General features: G+C 37.3%; 1 protein-coding gene across 2 annotated transcripts in view; it reads right to left on the bottom strand.

Moving 5' to 3' along the window:
• Positions 1-10,282: 10,282 nt before the first annotated feature.
• KAT2A (lysine acetyltransferase 2A) overlaps positions 10,283-17,343 on the bottom strand; it is a 647,704-nt gene continuing 640,643 nt past the window's right edge. For both annotated transcript variants that reach the window (XM_044054728.1, XM_044054730.1), the window contains one exon: positions 10,283-16,564. In XM_044054728.1, the coding sequence (XP_043910663.1) occupies positions 16,371-16,564 (194 nt within the window). In that variant the 3' untranslated portion in view covers positions 10,283-16,370. The remainder of the gene's footprint in view (positions 16,565-17,343) is intronic.

Here is a 17,343-nt window from a genome sequence, read left to right as displayed (position 1 = left end):
TTCTTAGATTGAAGGCCCAGTATCCCCCAGGTCTGAATCAGTATGTGAGCATAAGAGCTCCTTTGAAAGGACGAAGTGTCAAATGAATATATTACACATAAGTTAAACCTGAGATGTTTCTCATTCTGATACATCAGAGTTCCAGGAGTTAACACGTTCTTTAGCTAAGAATATACTTTCAGTTGTTTATGTAGTTGCTAGTAATAGTGTTTGAATTTCATAGAGCCTTTTTTCCTTTTCTTTCAACATCATTATAGGTATCAATATTTTATATTTATATTTTATATTTATTACCAATATTATTTTCAAAAATATATTTATAATAATTATAATATTTATAAGATTTATAGTATAATATTTATAATTGCTATAATATTTATAATATCTATATTATATATGTATTTAATAGTTTTTTATAGATTGATACTGGTCTTATAGTTGATATGATAAAAAGGATTAGCGATAAAATATAACTTATATCTGCATTTTTTGCACAGTACATATAAGCACGTCTTATTAACTAAGAAGTTCATGTGTCTCACATATTATTGTCCATTCTGACAGATAACTATATAATTATATTTTTTCACATATATCTTTTCACATATATTTATAATTCATTTAGCAGATTCATGCAGGTAGAATTTGTTCAACAGAATCATGTAGGTAGACATTGAGGCAGGAAAGATAGGTTTCTATATAATAGGTTTCTACATAATATATTTTTAATCATTCTGAATTTATTTACGCTACTTCTTTCACTTAAGACGATTTGTTTTACTCAGGTCTTTGATTTATTTTAGAGGCGAAATAACTACTTAATTTAGTGGTTAGATTAATAATTATGGCAAGGGCAGTATGCAATGAATAAATTTACAAGGTCTTTTATGACGCTTCAGATATAGGTATTCACAGGGGTTATGAAGAACCTCAAAAGTGTTTTAAAATTGTATTAAAATATTTTTAATACATTCTGAATAATGTTTGAAAAGTATATAATTGCCGTTTTTAAAAAATGTTTTGTATACTAAATTAGTTCATTCACTCATTAATAGGATATTGGTTTTACAGCTTGATTAGTTAATTGTTTGATTGTTTTTACTAATGAGAACTTTTTAGTATATATATATATATGACACCTACGAAATGTAGTTTTTATGGATCTGAAGAAGCGTGCTTCTATGTACGCGAAAGCGCTTGTCCTTGATCATTAAAATATTTCCATTTATCGTGGTGGTCTGTTTCCAGTGTTTCTACATTCAATCCAAAAGTATGTTGTCTCATCCTCAGGGACTGATTCACCCCAATCTCCACAGCCTCAAGCTCGCAGCTTGGTTTCTCCACTTCTGATGATTGCCAGGCTACCTGATATTTCATCCCCTGTTCGCGAGATCCTACTGGCTTCTCACAAACCGTCCGCCAGAAAACTTTATTCCAGTAAGTGGACTAGGTCTAGATGGGGCAAAGAACATAACATAGATCCCTTTTCCCTGCCTATTCAAAAGATCCTTCAATCCCTCACAACCCTGTTGCACGCAGGAGCTTCAGCATCGACAATTGCAGTGCATTTAGCAGTTATTGCAAACTTTCACAATGGAATTGACAATTCATCTATGTCACACTGACTGTGCAAAATCTTCTTGAAAGTACTACATATTAAACCTCCTGTCAAGCCTCCTATAAAATATTTAATTCTATAGAATATTTAATCCTACAGAATTATTATAATGCACAAAATATCAAGCATTAAAAATAACATCAGGATGGGCACTGTCTGCCTTTTATCACTGCAACAGACTACAGATTTATATTTGTTGCATCTTACTACAAGAAGCCATTAAAGCAGTACAGTGAGGTACAACCCAGTTAAATTCAGTACATCAGTATATTTATCTATGGCCTTGTGATTGCTCATTGGGGAAGATTTAAGCTGTTAGATTACACAGTGCATTTACATGTAGAGCTGGCTTGGAAGTGATGAATAAACTATTCCTCAAATGAGACCACTTTTCAGGTTTACATCTAGAAGAACCGTGTCCCAAAGTTAAGGAGCAGTGGAAGAAATATTCATTTCCAACTGGCTTATGAGTTAATTTCAAAAGTAGGACAGCACTTGCCATGACTGGGTAGAGAAGGAAAGACTGGAATTTCTATCTCTGAGATGCTCTCCTCTGGAAGTATGACATCAACCCATAGGTAAATAAAAGCAGTTGCAGATCATCTCATGTAGCTAATGATGGCTGCCAACCAGCTTGCCATGGAATTTATTTTGATAACTAAGCAGAAAAAAAAATCAGTGCCTTCTCAATACTCTTTGAAACTGTCCAAGAACTACTTAAGAAGATTCAGCAGTCTATTTCTGTCCGAGTTAAGAAGGTACTATTTTCAGTGGACCCTCGAGATTGAGGAACAAGGAAATGCCCAAATGTCTAGAATGCACCTGACTGCACAGATGTAAAATGCAGGCATAACACTGCCAGTTAAGGTTCATCAGCAATCCCGGCAATTTCACACTGACCACTTCTAGTCAAATCCCAGCCAGGAAGCAGAATTAATGACCCTACAGGCATGCCGCAAACAACTTTTGGTGCTGGTAAGCTTAATGGTAAAACTGTTATCTCTAAACCATTTTCCCATTTGATAAAAGTCAAGTGAAAGCTGAATGTCGATAAAATTAGGAAATAAACTAGCTTGCAAAAATTACAGAACATTTACAGTCAGCAATAACATTAAGGAAGTCCATAAACAAAAACTGTTAGAAAAAATAACCCTGTGAATGCATGTAGTGATGTGGCAAGGAACTCCCTAACTTGGAATGTGGTATTACAACTTCTATCAGTCTGGTTAATCAGCTTCAATAAGGTCACACAGTATGATGCCTGGCTCTGCAGTTAAGAGAGATACAGCCCTGATGATGTCCAGGGTGTGATTAGCCGCTTGTAAGCTTGAGAAGTCAATCAGGGAGGATGGAAATGACTGGCCAGCACTGTCTTACTCATCCTGAAGACAGATCGACTCAGACTCACTTGGTCTCTCCCAAGCTATGCATGTGGTGATCTTCACAGGGATTGTACAGTCCTAAAAGTGCTATCAAAAGCTAAAAATACTGCATCAGCGAGTCCTAAAAATATCCCTGGATCTATCTTAAATAGCATACAGCATGATTTAACCACACCTCTAACATCAGCCCACAGAGGTTTTGTACCAAGTGAATGGAGAACAGATACAGTCATTCCCCTGCATAAAGGAGGACCTTCCACAGACCCAGGCAATTATATAGACTCATACGTCTGACCTTATACAAAACCATGGAAAGACTTATCACAGAACTAATCAACCAGGACACTGCAAACCTCCAAACACTGGACCCATCTCTGTTTGGATTCGTCCAGGTTAGGTCATGCTTACTCAACCTGGTGGATTTTTTTGAAAAGATCACCAAAGCAAAGGACGAAGGCAAAATTGTACATACTACATACCTCAACCAGGCCAAAGCTGCTGATACAATTCTATTCACGCATAGCAGAAAAGCTAAATAAACTGGGAATAAAACCTTACAGTGGATATAAAAAGTTTACACACCCCTGTTAAAATGCCAGGTTTTTGTGATATAAAAATATGAGACCACAATAAATCATTTCAAAACTTTTCCCACCTTTAATGTGATCTATAACCTGTACAATTCAATTGAAAAACAAACAACTCTGTCAGGGGAAAAATATAAAAAATAAAAAACGTACAATAAGCTGGTTGCATAAGTGTGCACACCCTTAAACTAATACTTTGTTGAAGCACCTTTTATTTAATTACAGCAATCAGTCTTCTTGGGTACCCATGTGCCATCAATTAAAGAGACTGATTAACCCCAAATAAAGTTCAGCTTTTCTTGTAGGATTTTCTTGACATTTACTTAGTTGCCTGCTACAGCAAAAGCCATGGTTCACAGGCAGCTTACAGAGATCAAAGGGATCTCATTGTTGAAAGGTAGCAGTCAGGAGAAGGGTACAAAAAAAATTCCACAGCATTGGATATACCATGGAACACAGTGAAGACAATCATCAAAAAGTGGAGAAAATATGGGACAACAGTGATGTTGCAAAGAACTGGATGTCCCTCCAAAACTGATGAAAATTCAAGACGAAAACTGGTCAGGGAGGATGCCAAGAGGCCTACAGCAATACTGAAGGAGCTGCATGAATTTCTAGCAAGTACTGGTTGTGTACTACATGTGACAACAATCTCCTGTATTCTCCATATGTCTGGGCTATGGGGCAGGGTTGCAAGACAGAAGCCTTTTCTTACACAGAAAACATCCAAGCCTGGCTAAAATTTGCAAAACAATACATCAAGTCTGCCAAAATCATGTGGGAAAATGTGTTAAGGTCTGATGAGACCAAGGCTTAACTTATTGGCCACAATTTCAATAGGTACTTTTGGTGCAAAAACAACACTTTGCATCACCAAAAGAAGCATGGTGGGTGGCAGTATCATGCTTTGGGGTTGCTTTTCTTCAGCTGGTATTGGGGCATTAGTCAAGACAAAGGGAATTATGAACAGCTCCAAATACCAGTCACTTTTGGCCCAAAACCTTCAGGTGTCTGCTAGAAAGCTGAAGATGAAGAGGAATTTCACCTTTCAACATGACAATGACCCCAAGCATACATCCAAATTAACAAAAGAATGTCTTCACCAGAAGAAAATTAAAGTTTGGAATGGCCCAGCCAGAACCCAGACTTAATTCCAATAGAAAATCTGTGGGGTGATCTGAAGAGGGCTGTGCACAAGAGATGCCCTCGCAATCTGACAGAGTTGGAGAGCTTTTGCAAGGAAGACTGGGCTAATATTGCCAAGTCAAGATGTGCCATGCTGATAGACTCCCATCCAAGACTGAATGCTGTAATTAAATCAAAAGGTGCTTTAACAAAGTATTAGTTTAAGGGTGTGCACACTTATGCAACCAGCTTATTGTACGTTTTTTATTTTTTATATTTTTCCCCTAAGAGATGTGTTTGTTTTTCAATTGAATTGTACAGGTTATAGGTCACATTAAAGGTGGGAAAAGTTTTGAAATGATTTATTGTGGTCTCATTTTTTTTATATCACAAAAACATTTTAACAGAGATGTGCAAAAAACTTTTTATATCCACTGTATGTCACCTGCTGGATTGTCAAATGGCTCACAGACAGTATGCAGGAAATCAAAGTAGGGGAAGTTACCTCCTCAAAGACTGACACCAGCGGCGTGCCCCAAGGTTTCCTGTTGGGACGGCTCCTATTTGTCATCTACCAAAGGGCTCTGACTGAGGTTTGCTGATGACTTAATAGAAGCAGTCACTGCATCCCCAAATGACTTAGCCATCCTTCAGGAAGGTTTGTCCCAAATAAATAACTGATGCCAAAATCATGGAAAAATTAAATGCCAGACAATGCATTACTGCATCCTTAAGGAAATCATCTGTCCCAGGGAACTACCACATTAACAATATGCCCCAAAGAGTTGACCAAATTGTTTGAGATTTGGGAACCTATGTGGGCAGTGACCTAACTTTTGACCAACATGTGTCAGCTGCGGTCTCCTTAAGATCAACTCAAAGTCGAACTTTATATGGTCGAGACCATATGACTGACTTTCAAAATGTTAAAGCTTTTACATGGAAACTGCAGTATTTGCATGAGTATTTACCATTTTCCCTACTGTAATGCAGTCTCTGAGTTGGTATATATAATACCCCCTGCAAAAACACAGAATTTTGTTGTTTTGTGTCATCTGACGTTTTGAAAAGTCAATGACATGATCATGACCACATGAATTTTGACTTTCTGTGGAGTTGATCTTCTGAAACAGATTTGTCCATAGTTATTAGAAAGTCATTCTACATTGCACAGCTTTTAAATAAAAGAAATGTGCCCAGATCTAGGGACATCATTGTCCCCCTTTACACAGCCTTCATTAGGCCAGTCATTGAAATATAATGTCCCCTTTGGCATGTATTTGTCCAGACACATGCAACAACTGGGATGCCCACAGAGACACTTTACTAAAAGGATACAAGACCTAAACAAGTCCTGCATGGACTGATTCAAAGTACTGTCATAACACTCTGCAGCCTACAGACTGTGTCTGGCATAGAAGGCATCTTCAGATCCAATACTGATGGGTTTACTGTACAACAGCAAGTCAAATGGCATCAGAAATACTCAGTCTAGGAATCCTAACTCTTCTGCAGCATCAACTGAACAGTTTGGAGGGGCAGATACATCTCACAGAGGATATTACTGCTCTAGAACGGACTCCCCAGCCATATAAAACGCTCATCCTTTTCCATACATCAAGCACAACATGGATCTAGGGATGGGAAGCAGAAAATGTACCCCAGAACTGCCCCCTGTAATACTAATGATGTGTCACCTCCTAAATGCCTTATCCCATGCATGGGTTCCCACAAATTATCTAAGGTATGATTCCAGTTGCTCTCATTAGGGGTAATATATCATTATGAGCCATGGGATGGATAAGGGTAATATCTAACTAAATAGGATACATTCATTCTAGCACAGAAAGGGAAGCTGGCTAGCTTTACAATGGCCTGCAAAGGCAGCTTGCCTAGTATTAACCTATGAAATGCATTCACATGTGTGAGTACACAGATGCAGCAACCAAGGGTGGGTATTACAGCCAATAAGAAGACAATCCTGATCAGTGCCTGTCCTATGAATCGCTGTACTAGAGAAAAGAACGGAACACTTCATGCAGAGGGAAAGTGGCAGTTGGCAGCAAGCGGGGCTAAAAATGTCACTTATTATACATAAAAGGATAAAATGCCTGAGTGAGCTGAACACTTCTGCACTTGTCAAAAGACCCAGGATGGTAACATGTAATATTTGCTCACACAAGCAAGCAATGCTGCCACATTTCTCTCTCTAGCTCTTTTTTTTTTTTTGAGTCTGCAGTGATGTTAGTTGCCAAAGCCTCAGTTAACTCTTCTCTAGGTTCACTCATTTATCTTTCATGATGCTTCCAGCACTTAGACTTCTTGTGCAAATCCTCTTTTAGTAGTACACTGGTGACCCATTACCTCAGCACTAATTTTCCTGTGTTTAGCGATGAATAGAGTCAGTCTAATCTCTACTGACCACATTTAAAATACTCCCATCTAAAAAGAAAAAGGGCAACTACTACAAAGCAAGTTTTTTAATAACGTTAAAGACAACAGAACTATTTACATATGGTTGACATGTCCACATGTGATACATACATCAACAGACTTGCAAAATAAACAAATAAAAAATGAAAAAAACATACATTATTTTACACAATCATGCACATGTATAATGGCTCACGAGCTACTTCTAAGATCTGGAACTTAACTTGTAGCTGAGAAAACACAAACATCAAGCCATGTAGTACTGTTGGTAAAACACATCTTAACGTGTACTAGTTTGAAAGACAACATTAAAACAGATTGGGCAACTGTTATATTATAAAGCAACTACTAAATTTCAACATCCCACACCACTGAACATATTACAAACTTGTGTGATGAATGACTACCAAGGCCTAAGTACTTCAGAATGACACAGACAACCAAAGCTACTGACACATATTTGGAGGAGCTAGCATCTCACAATGCAACACACACACACACACACACACACACACACACACACACACACACACACACACACACACACACACACACACACACACACACACACACACACACACACTCTACAAATGTCCACAAATGTCTGCTGTCAATTCAAATGTCTGAAAACTTGTGCTGTCATTTCAGCTAAGGGCAATGTTTTAATGTAACTTAAGAAGGCTGCTGAGAAAATTACTGGTGAAGTTACACAGACATGCCTTTGTCTCCCTGTGGATGGAGACCGCAAAATAAATTAAAACTAGCCATTTCTTTTCTAGCTCTTTTTGTTTAGCATGTCATTCTAAGAAGAGAGAACATAAAAGGGACTTACTTCATGAAGATGAAGAATGTTTTATGACCTGTCCATTTAAATGGGCAATAACAGGAATGCACTTTAAATTAGAACGTACTATGTACTTAAACATGTACTTGTATGTACCTAAACATTCAAGTAGCCGGAAATGAAAATAAATTGTATGCTTCTGCCAAGAACTGTAATGCAGAATTTAAACATACTCTCAGAATTTTCTTCCAACATATGTTTTCCTTTAATTACACTCTGGTGTGTGTGTGTGTGTGGGGGGGGGTTCTGGTGCCCTTTTTAACCCCTTCCCAGCTATGTCTAAAAGGAGAAAAGGCATTAAGGGGTTGCCAGCACCCATTTACAAACAGAATCGCAGAAAACAAAGTTGCTTACCAAGCCTATCATCAGGAGACTGACACATGCAATTGACTGTAAATAAAAAACTGTGCACACACTGCTCACCCTCATTCCCAAACTTACTTAAGGGGAGCAGTTACAGTAAAGCACTGCAAAACTTAATTCCCTTCTCTACTTCCTGATGACTGCTGCAGTAATGTATGGCCACCTGATGCATTTCAAGGACCATACAAGCTAGGGGTTCCTCTAAGGTAGGTACACAGCTCATGGCCAGTATAATACTGAGCTGACACCACAGGGTGGCAATACAGACTTGCTCCCTGCATTACAACTTACAACAAAAGTACAACACAACAGCAATGCATTTTGGGTAAAAAAATACTTCAGAGTAAGAACATCCCCTTTTTCTCATCACCATATGGACATAAATGCTTCCATCTTTTGGTTACCAACCTGTGTAGTCCACTCTTCTGAAGTTCAGCCAACTTTCGCCAAAACAAAAAATACTATTTTTTCCTCACTAAAAAGTATTTTCAGTGTTACAATGAATGTCTTTAGAAAGTGAAGATGTTGCTGACCACCTAATCAAATATTTACCTTTAAGCCCAGAATAGTTACTATTTCTCAATATGCTCATTTGTACTGTATTTTGCCAAATGATCTAGCACTGTAGTTTTACTTCGTAACACTTTTTCTACGTATACATGTAGGGGAGGGAGTAGCTTGACATAATATTAAAAGGTTTGTTCTGAAGTGCATTGTAACTAGGTACTAAGGCACAGAAATCTTTGAAGTGGAAGCCAGTACACCACTAAATACACACAGATTAAGGCATAAACTGTATCTTGTTCCATACTCAATCCTCCAAATTAAAGATTTACAAAAGAAGCAGCACATGGCGCAAAACCACAACTGTGATCACTGAACATCTGAACTCCTCATAAGATACTGTGGTGAAAGACAAAAACATTCGGTCTTTCATGCACACAAGAAATGGGAGTCACAGTATTGTGCTTTATATGTCTAGATGTGACAACACAGAGCAAAACACATGCACGCAGACAGACACCCACATACTTACATAAACAAAGAATTTCCAATGACTCCTAGTAAAGAAACACTGGGCAAAAAGCTTCTTTTTAGACAGGAAAAAGATGTTTTTTAGGCAATCCTGACATACTGGTTAAAAAGAGTTGTGGATTTCTATAGCAGACATTAAATGTAAGCGAATTTATCAGTGTAAACTATTACATCTTTCTTATTTTTTTTTCTTAATTAGGTCAGCATCATTTGGTATATATATAAATATATATATATATATATATATATATATATGTGTGTGTGTGTGTGTTTGTCTACGGAGCTGAGATGGGTGCACTGAATGGTTAAGTGAATAGCTCCAACCTTTTGCTCAGAATTGCAGAATGTATCATACAGACATGGTTGGACTCAAACCTAACACTATCATAAAGCTCTTTTGTAGTAAGCTGCCTCAATCCATTAAGTTGCCAGTTAACCTTGACTTTTACAGCACACAGACCAGTGACATATGTAAACTACAGAATGGGTTCTTCTTTTCCTGGAAAGTAAAAAAAAGTATTATACAAAGTGCAATGGTCCTACGTAACTAAATATATATATATATATATATATATATATATATATATATATATATATATATGTATGTGTATATATATATATATATATATATATATATATATATTTATTACAATGCAAACTCTTTAATCTGTATCTTGTGAAATATGTACATTCACTATAAAACATCAGCACTCTTACAGCTACCTCATCTAACTTCAAAACCACATTTCACTGAAGAGCTGTTGGTGAAACTTGTACGAGTAAGTCAACTGCTTCTCAACATCCTTAAGAAAGCAATTTGTGAAGCTCCATGCAAACTGAACAACCTTTGCATGCAAAGTAAGATCATGGAAATCATCAAGCCTAGAATAAAATAAAAGCTTGGAAATTATGTTTTACTATCCTGTATCATTATCTCTGCAGCACCACAGCCTGTATGGCACATCACTGACATGATTACTCGTAGTTCCTTACTATTTTACTACAATGCAACACTTGGCTAACAACTTTACTTACACAGCTGTACTTTCTTTTATAAATAAAGTTACCAGATATTTTAACAGATTACTGTTGCAGTAGCCTAATCTCTACAGATTATATCCTTGCATAGGATATGACCACAAGCCATTTTTAGGTCCTCTATCATGTACTCAAACTTCCACTGGCCTCAGCAGAGCCAGTTAGGGGGCAGTTTGGGCATAGAACGCTTGAGTTTTCTTACCCCAAGAGTGGATGCTACAGCCCTGGAAGGAAAACAGCTAGAAACAGAACACCCAAATTTAAAATAAAAATATAGCTTACTCTCATATGTATACACAGGGGTGTACATACATACAAACAATATCACATACAAACATGCAACACCACACGGTTAATACATACAAAAAAAAGTAAGGGGCTGCAGGGTGGGGAAGGATACTGCAACAGTGACCTAACAGAATCCTTACTGCTAGTAAATTTACTTACACAACTGTACAATGTTTAACATTTAGACCACTACTGCAGACCAGGGTAAATTACTATAGGTTATACACGTGTAGGGATACTGCAGACCAGGGTAAATTACTAAAGGTTATACACGTGTAGGGAAGAAAAAGAATCCTTGATCCCAGGGAGACTGGTGCTTGCAAAGTGTGTTCAGGATGTGGAAAAAGAATCTAGTTTGTAATGCAGTGTATAAAAGGAATCTAGTTTGTAATGCTTTGTAAAATTATGCATAGAGGGGCCAAGCTACAGTGTCCATAAATTTCTAGAATCAACCCTTTTGCAATAACCACAGATGAAGCCAAAGCCATAATCCTTCCTACAAGTGGCTCACTAAGGTGAGCATAGCAGACAGAAACTGCATGAGACAATCATCTGGAAACTGTCTGCCCTGACACTGGTTTGTCCTTTCTTCTTACCATCATAGGTGATAAACAGCTGATCGGCTTTCCTAAATAGTTTAATTCTCTACAAGCAGTATCTGAGCTGCCTGTAGGCATCCACAATACTTAGAATTCTTTCTCTGTCCTTTTTAGGTCCTGGAAAGGATACAGGAAGATGAACAGTATGTTTTTAAAGTAAACTATGAAACTACTTTAGGCATAAAAGAAGAATTAGTTCTCAAAAAAAACTGTCCTTATGGAAAATAAGTTGGGTTCACTTATCATAAATATTTGTAACTCAAGATACTCTTCTTGAGATGTCATAACAATAACTAATACAGCTGTCCATGTTAAGAATCTTAAATCTGCCTGATGAGCTCGTTCAAATGGCAGACATGTCAACCTTTCAAGCACAATATTAAGACCCCAAGAGGAGCTCCCATTTTCCAAGTGGCATGTAAAACCACTTTCAAAAATTGACTTCAGGACAGGTAGAAAGGTGGACCTAGGAGCAGACACGCAGAAATGGATGAAAGATAAATCTTGACATAAGAATAAGACGGCAGAGGATAAAAACTCACACAAATAACCAAGAACCAGAGGCAAGCATGTCTTGAAAAGGTTCTGGTTCTTAAAGTGGCACCAACTAGAAAATGAATTTCCATTTAAACATACGATTTTCTAGTAGCATTTTTTTCCCAACTCATTTAATACTCACAGCACTTCTTCAGAAAAAAAAGGTTCCTAAAATGCATCAGAACTCATACTGAGGCAGTCAACTGAAGTGTTTTCAGAAAGGGGTGTATTAAATAACTCTTATTCTTTTTGTGAGTAAATCCAGTCAAAGAGAAAGCATATGGCCATTGCCCATGGTCAATTTCAGAAAGGAGAACCACTGTTGCCTGGGACAGAAAGTCACCACTACAGTCTTTGGACAGTCCTCCTGGATCGTTTAAATAACTCTGGGAATCAGTGGAAAGGGTAGAAAAGCAGAAAGGAACATTCCCATCCATGGGAATGAGGAGGCATATGTCTTCCAGGCCTAGCAATCCTAGGACAGAATTTCTTTAGCTGTGTTTTGAAAGTAATCAAACAGATCTATTTGATGTGTACTTGGAAGACCCCCCCCGGTGTAATTTCCGTTTATGATGGTCTATCCTGGTTCAGCTCAGCTTGTCTGTTACAAGATTTTGTTCTGACAGAATGTATAAAGCCTGAAGAATAAGACTGGGCAGAGTTGTTGCCTCCCAAGCAATCATAGCAAGTCTGCAAAGAGAAAAAGATCTGGAATGCCCTTGTTTGTCTACATACCACTGAAAGACAACTGATCCATCCACCAAAGAAGCACACTTCTGACAAACTCAGAACTGCAATAGAAAAAAAACAAAGGGTGATGATGCTGATTCCAGAAACATCTGAAGTACAACTGAATTCTTCTCATGTGAAGTCTGGCTAAGGGAACTGTAAGAATCATAGAAGCCAGTAAACCCATAATTGTAATAAATTCCCTGGCAGAAACCTAAAATCAACTGGAGAAGTCCAGAAATATTTTTTGTACAGTTCTACTTTGCCCAGTGGAAGAAAGGGTCTTCCTACGGATGAATTAAGAAGACATAGTAGAAACACTAGTGATGGGAAGGAATGAAAGATGACTGCTGCAAGTGCAGTTGAAACCCCAAACTGAGCAGCAGTTTCATGACCCATATTAGGGAACCTGTCAACTAGAAAATGTGTCTGCAAATATAAGACAATCAACAAGATATGGGAAGATGTGAATGCCTCAGACCAAAGGATAAGACAGATAATTGATAATGTGAGCCACACACAGAAAATCTTAAAATCAGACCTGAATTCCTTGCAAATCAGCAAGTGACTATAAGCTTCTTTAAGTGCAATGTTTCCATGAAGCTGCATGACAACCATGACAGGTAACATCGCTTTTAAAGTGTTAACATTTTGAATGTTGAAATCCTGACAAAAAAGGGAAGAAAAAAGATTGAGAGAGGAGAAGTCTATGACTGGTTTCTATATTCCTTATTTATTTTTTTTTTTTGCACCAAAAAATCCTTGAAAAAAAAAAAAAAAAAAACATGTTGCCCATCTGAGCTGTGGACACATGTTCTATCATACCCTGAACCAACACTTGCTCTAAAATAGAAGGAAACCGGGACTTCTGGTGTGCAGGATGGGGACTAATCCCCTGGAAAGAGGGAAGGAATTGCCACTGCCTTCAGTACTCTTATTGGATAATGGTTAGAACTCAGCTGTCTGAGATAATCTGATGCCACAGTGAAACATGGAGGCTTAGACACAGGCAAATATTTCTTTATTTACTGACATTTGATTATACTTGAAAGATGGTCTCCTCTTTTCTTTTCCCGACCCTGACAAATAGTGAATGCCCTTGGCCTTGGAAGGCTCAAGCTTTTTTCTTTGAGTCTCCTTGACACTTTTTTTTTTAAAATTTTTCTTGCTAAAACTTTGTGGAGACTGCTTGTTCAGTTTTCTGGAAAAGGATCCTGAAAAGGAAGGAAAGTTTTTACTAAACTTTGAAAAGAAAGTTTGAAAAATATGACTGATTCATTGAATCAGTTTCTGTCTTTCATTCATTTTATTGAAGGAAATCAGCAGCAGAGAGACCGAACAACAAATCTTTGTCCAGGACAGAATTCAAAATCTCAGCTTTAACATCTTCTAGTACGTTTTGAGAACATAACCAAACAAATCTTACAATCAAATCAATAGCAGCAGCTCTGGAAACACTAGCATTAGAAGAATAAGAGCACATTAAAGAGTGCTGGTTAGTTGAGAAGCAGATACGGTTAACGTATTTAAAGAAGTTTTAACATCAGAAGTAGTAAGGTTAAAGTCAATTTTCTCATGTTCTCAGAAGAAGCTAGTAAATATCTTGTTTTAACCTCGGAAGTAGGAAGGTTAACAGTTAACTTTCTGACGTTCTCAAAAGCCAGACAAATTTTTGCATATGAACCTGGTAATTCAAAGTTCTGAATTAAGGAAGCAGAAGAATAAACTCTCCTCAGCTCTTTCAAAACTGTTTCCATCCTTGACAGCATTCACAATATGTTTCACAGCAGAAGACGTAAATTCATAACTACAGATTTGATCTGGGGGTGGAGAACAAGAATTTTTTTCTGAGGTACAATATAGTACCTGCCAAACTTTTTTGGAAGGCTGACTCTTCGGCAGAATGCAAGCTAAGAAAACATCGTCAAAGGCAGACAACACAGGAAGAAGAATGGCAGGTTATGAAAACTCCAGTTATAATAAACCATAACACATTTTCTGGGACACAGGGATTTGATTTTTTTTTTTTATCAATGAAATAATTTTCTTATTTTGTTAACAGTATCAAAAAAAGATAATTTTTCTGGAAGGAAATCTGAAGAAACACTTTCCTCAGATCAGAATCTTAAGCTAGATGAGAATTAACTGAAGAATAACACCCTTCCTTCATTAAATGGAAATCACTGTCAGACTCTTGAGGGACAACTTTTTCTTTTTCAATTACAATGTAATAAGGAACCAGGAATTAACATATTAAAAGCAGAGGGTGGCCCCTTAACAAATCCCAGCAAATCTTCACTGTCCATACTTCAAGAAACAGGAGAAAAAACAAATTTTACCAATTTTACCTATCTGCTCTATCTTAACGAGAGACTTCCTGGAAGAGGACCAACCCATGACAGAAGCCCAAGCCTGGGAATCGGGCACCTTATCCGGCTAATCAGTAAACCTTCACACACTCCTTTCCAAAAGCCCGACAAGAGTGGTTATCTTTTGCCTTGTGAAGGCAATCCTACAGCTGGAGAGGACATACCAATTTCCCAGTCTTTAGTTGCACCCCAAGGAACTACACCAGAGGGACTAGGAGCAAAAAAGATGGAAGGTCTGAGGAAACAGTTTTGGTCACAGCTGAGGCAGTGATGGAGTTGATCAAAGACTCATTAACAACTTCCCTCTTCTTCCAGATTGGGGAAACAAGATCCATGGTGGCTGACGATTGGTCCATATTGAAGATGGTAGTTGGTAAACCTTCTGAAAGGTAAATTAAGGTTCTGAAGTAAATTTTCCTTGACTGTCCCAAAATGCAGCAAAAGCCACAAGCAGGTAGTCTATATTAACAAAATATTTTTTTTTTACAGTTATGTCTCATAAATATTACACAAGTAAAAAAATCTCCTCAGCAACATAGCAGTCCCATAAAAAAGCATTTCTTTGCATAAAATAAAAAAAAAATTCACAGTATAAAATTAAGTGGTGGAAGGTTTTCTCCAGAAGGGGGTTCATATGCCCAACCCCAAAGATCACTAGCTGACCGTCAAATCCACAAAGCCTGCACAGGTGAAGCACTTCAGTGGCAAAAAAGCTCTGAAGCTTTCAGTGCCCAAACTGTCTCTTATACATCTCTAATGAGCCTCTGAAGGTTTGGGTGTGTGGAAGGTGCCCTAAAGCTTTGAAATCTGGACTGCTGTCATATCCCAGCCATGAATACAATCTATATAGCTTAGATTACTGCAACTAAATGTTGAACATCTTTAGCTTCTTGTTATAACCGTCAGTTCTGCTGTGTTGTGTAAGCCAAGTATAATCTCTAAGCTTATCTCTCCCCCTTCACCCACTGTGAACTCTATACAACTGAACACCTGAAACAGCTACTGAGAATTATACCTCAATCAATGTGAATCCAAGGGATTTAAAAAAAAAAAAGAGTGTACTTTCTGCAAGTAGTTGTGACATTTACATCACATGTAACTTTGATAAAAATGTTTCAGAAAAATCAGGGCAGGTGTCATTATTAAAAAACAATTTCCGACAATAATCCATCTTTGTCTTCATCTGTTTTTCAGTATTGCGTTATGCAAGTAAGGATGATAATTTCAGTTTACACATTTCCCAAAATTATCCACCTACAACCAGTTCTCTGCCACACTAGGATAATAGTAGTTAAATTCCACCTTCTGTACATTTTCTTTCTAACCAGAACTGGACACTGGCAGCAGGAATCTTTGCAAAGGTGCTTCCTCAACAGTCACAGACAAATTCAGTTCCTGTCTTGATATGTCCTCCTACTGCATTTTACTTGTCGATTAAGCCCGCTTCCTTTAGTTTCAAATAGAAAAACTTCTCTAAGCCATTGGCACATTTACAGTATTCACTGTCTGGTGGGTTGTATTCACGACAATTAGTAATTATGCGTTGCAGATCAGCTATAAACAGTTTTTTGGTAACGTAATATCGATTCTTAAGCCGTTCTGTCATAGTCTTGAGGTCTGCACAAGTTAAAACAGAATCAGAATTAGTATTTTGCATATCACACAACTACTATTCATTTGATTTATGCATTACTATTTGCCAAAACAGAACTAATAAACAATTAATGTTTAAATCTGTAGTTATTTAGCACAAGGACAACCAAAACCCATGTTGCACAACAGCTGGAAATCCTGCTTTGTTGTCATGGTAACTACCAGAATGAGCAAAAGACTCTTCTTTAACAACTGTAAAAAAGTGAAATCAACTGTGCCTACACAATATCAGAAAGGTATTAATACATTAGTTTGCTTTTCAATTAATACACAGAGATAAAAGCCTCAAGCCTATGGTGATCTAAACACTTCAAATGTGAGCATAATAAATGCACACCATACCTCTCAACTGTACAGATTTTAGCAGAATGTCCAGATTTTGGCCTCATATTTTTGGTTTGTTTTTCATAAAATTGTGTTTTTCTGGCAAATTAATGGTAAATCATTAAAGACCGAATTTCGAAAATAATGACAGACATTTGAGTTTCAGACTTCATATCCTTCAGAAAATTCATGCTAATGCAAAACCTGTTATTCTATCAACTTTGTAAGTTTGTAAGAGCCATATTTAAAAATTTTCCCTATTTTTGCACCTTTTTCACACTTTTATGTATGGCTTTGTCCAGACTTCTTGCTGTAAGAAGTTGAGAGGTATGATGCACACAGATAAAAACAACAAAAAAGGCAGTGAAACTTAAAGCAGTGCTTAGTCTGCAGTGAACGCTAAAGTCTACACTTTTTCT

The sequence above is a fragment of the Protopterus annectens genome, chromosome 13.part0 (assembly GCF_019279795.1).
Source record: "Protopterus annectens isolate FY-2018-M chromosome 13.part0, PAN1.0, whole genome shotgun sequence".
NCBI lineage: Eukaryota > Metazoa > Chordata > Ceratodontiformes > Protopteridae > Protopterus > Protopterus annectens.
This window is presented reverse-complemented; position numbering and strand designations above follow the sequence as displayed.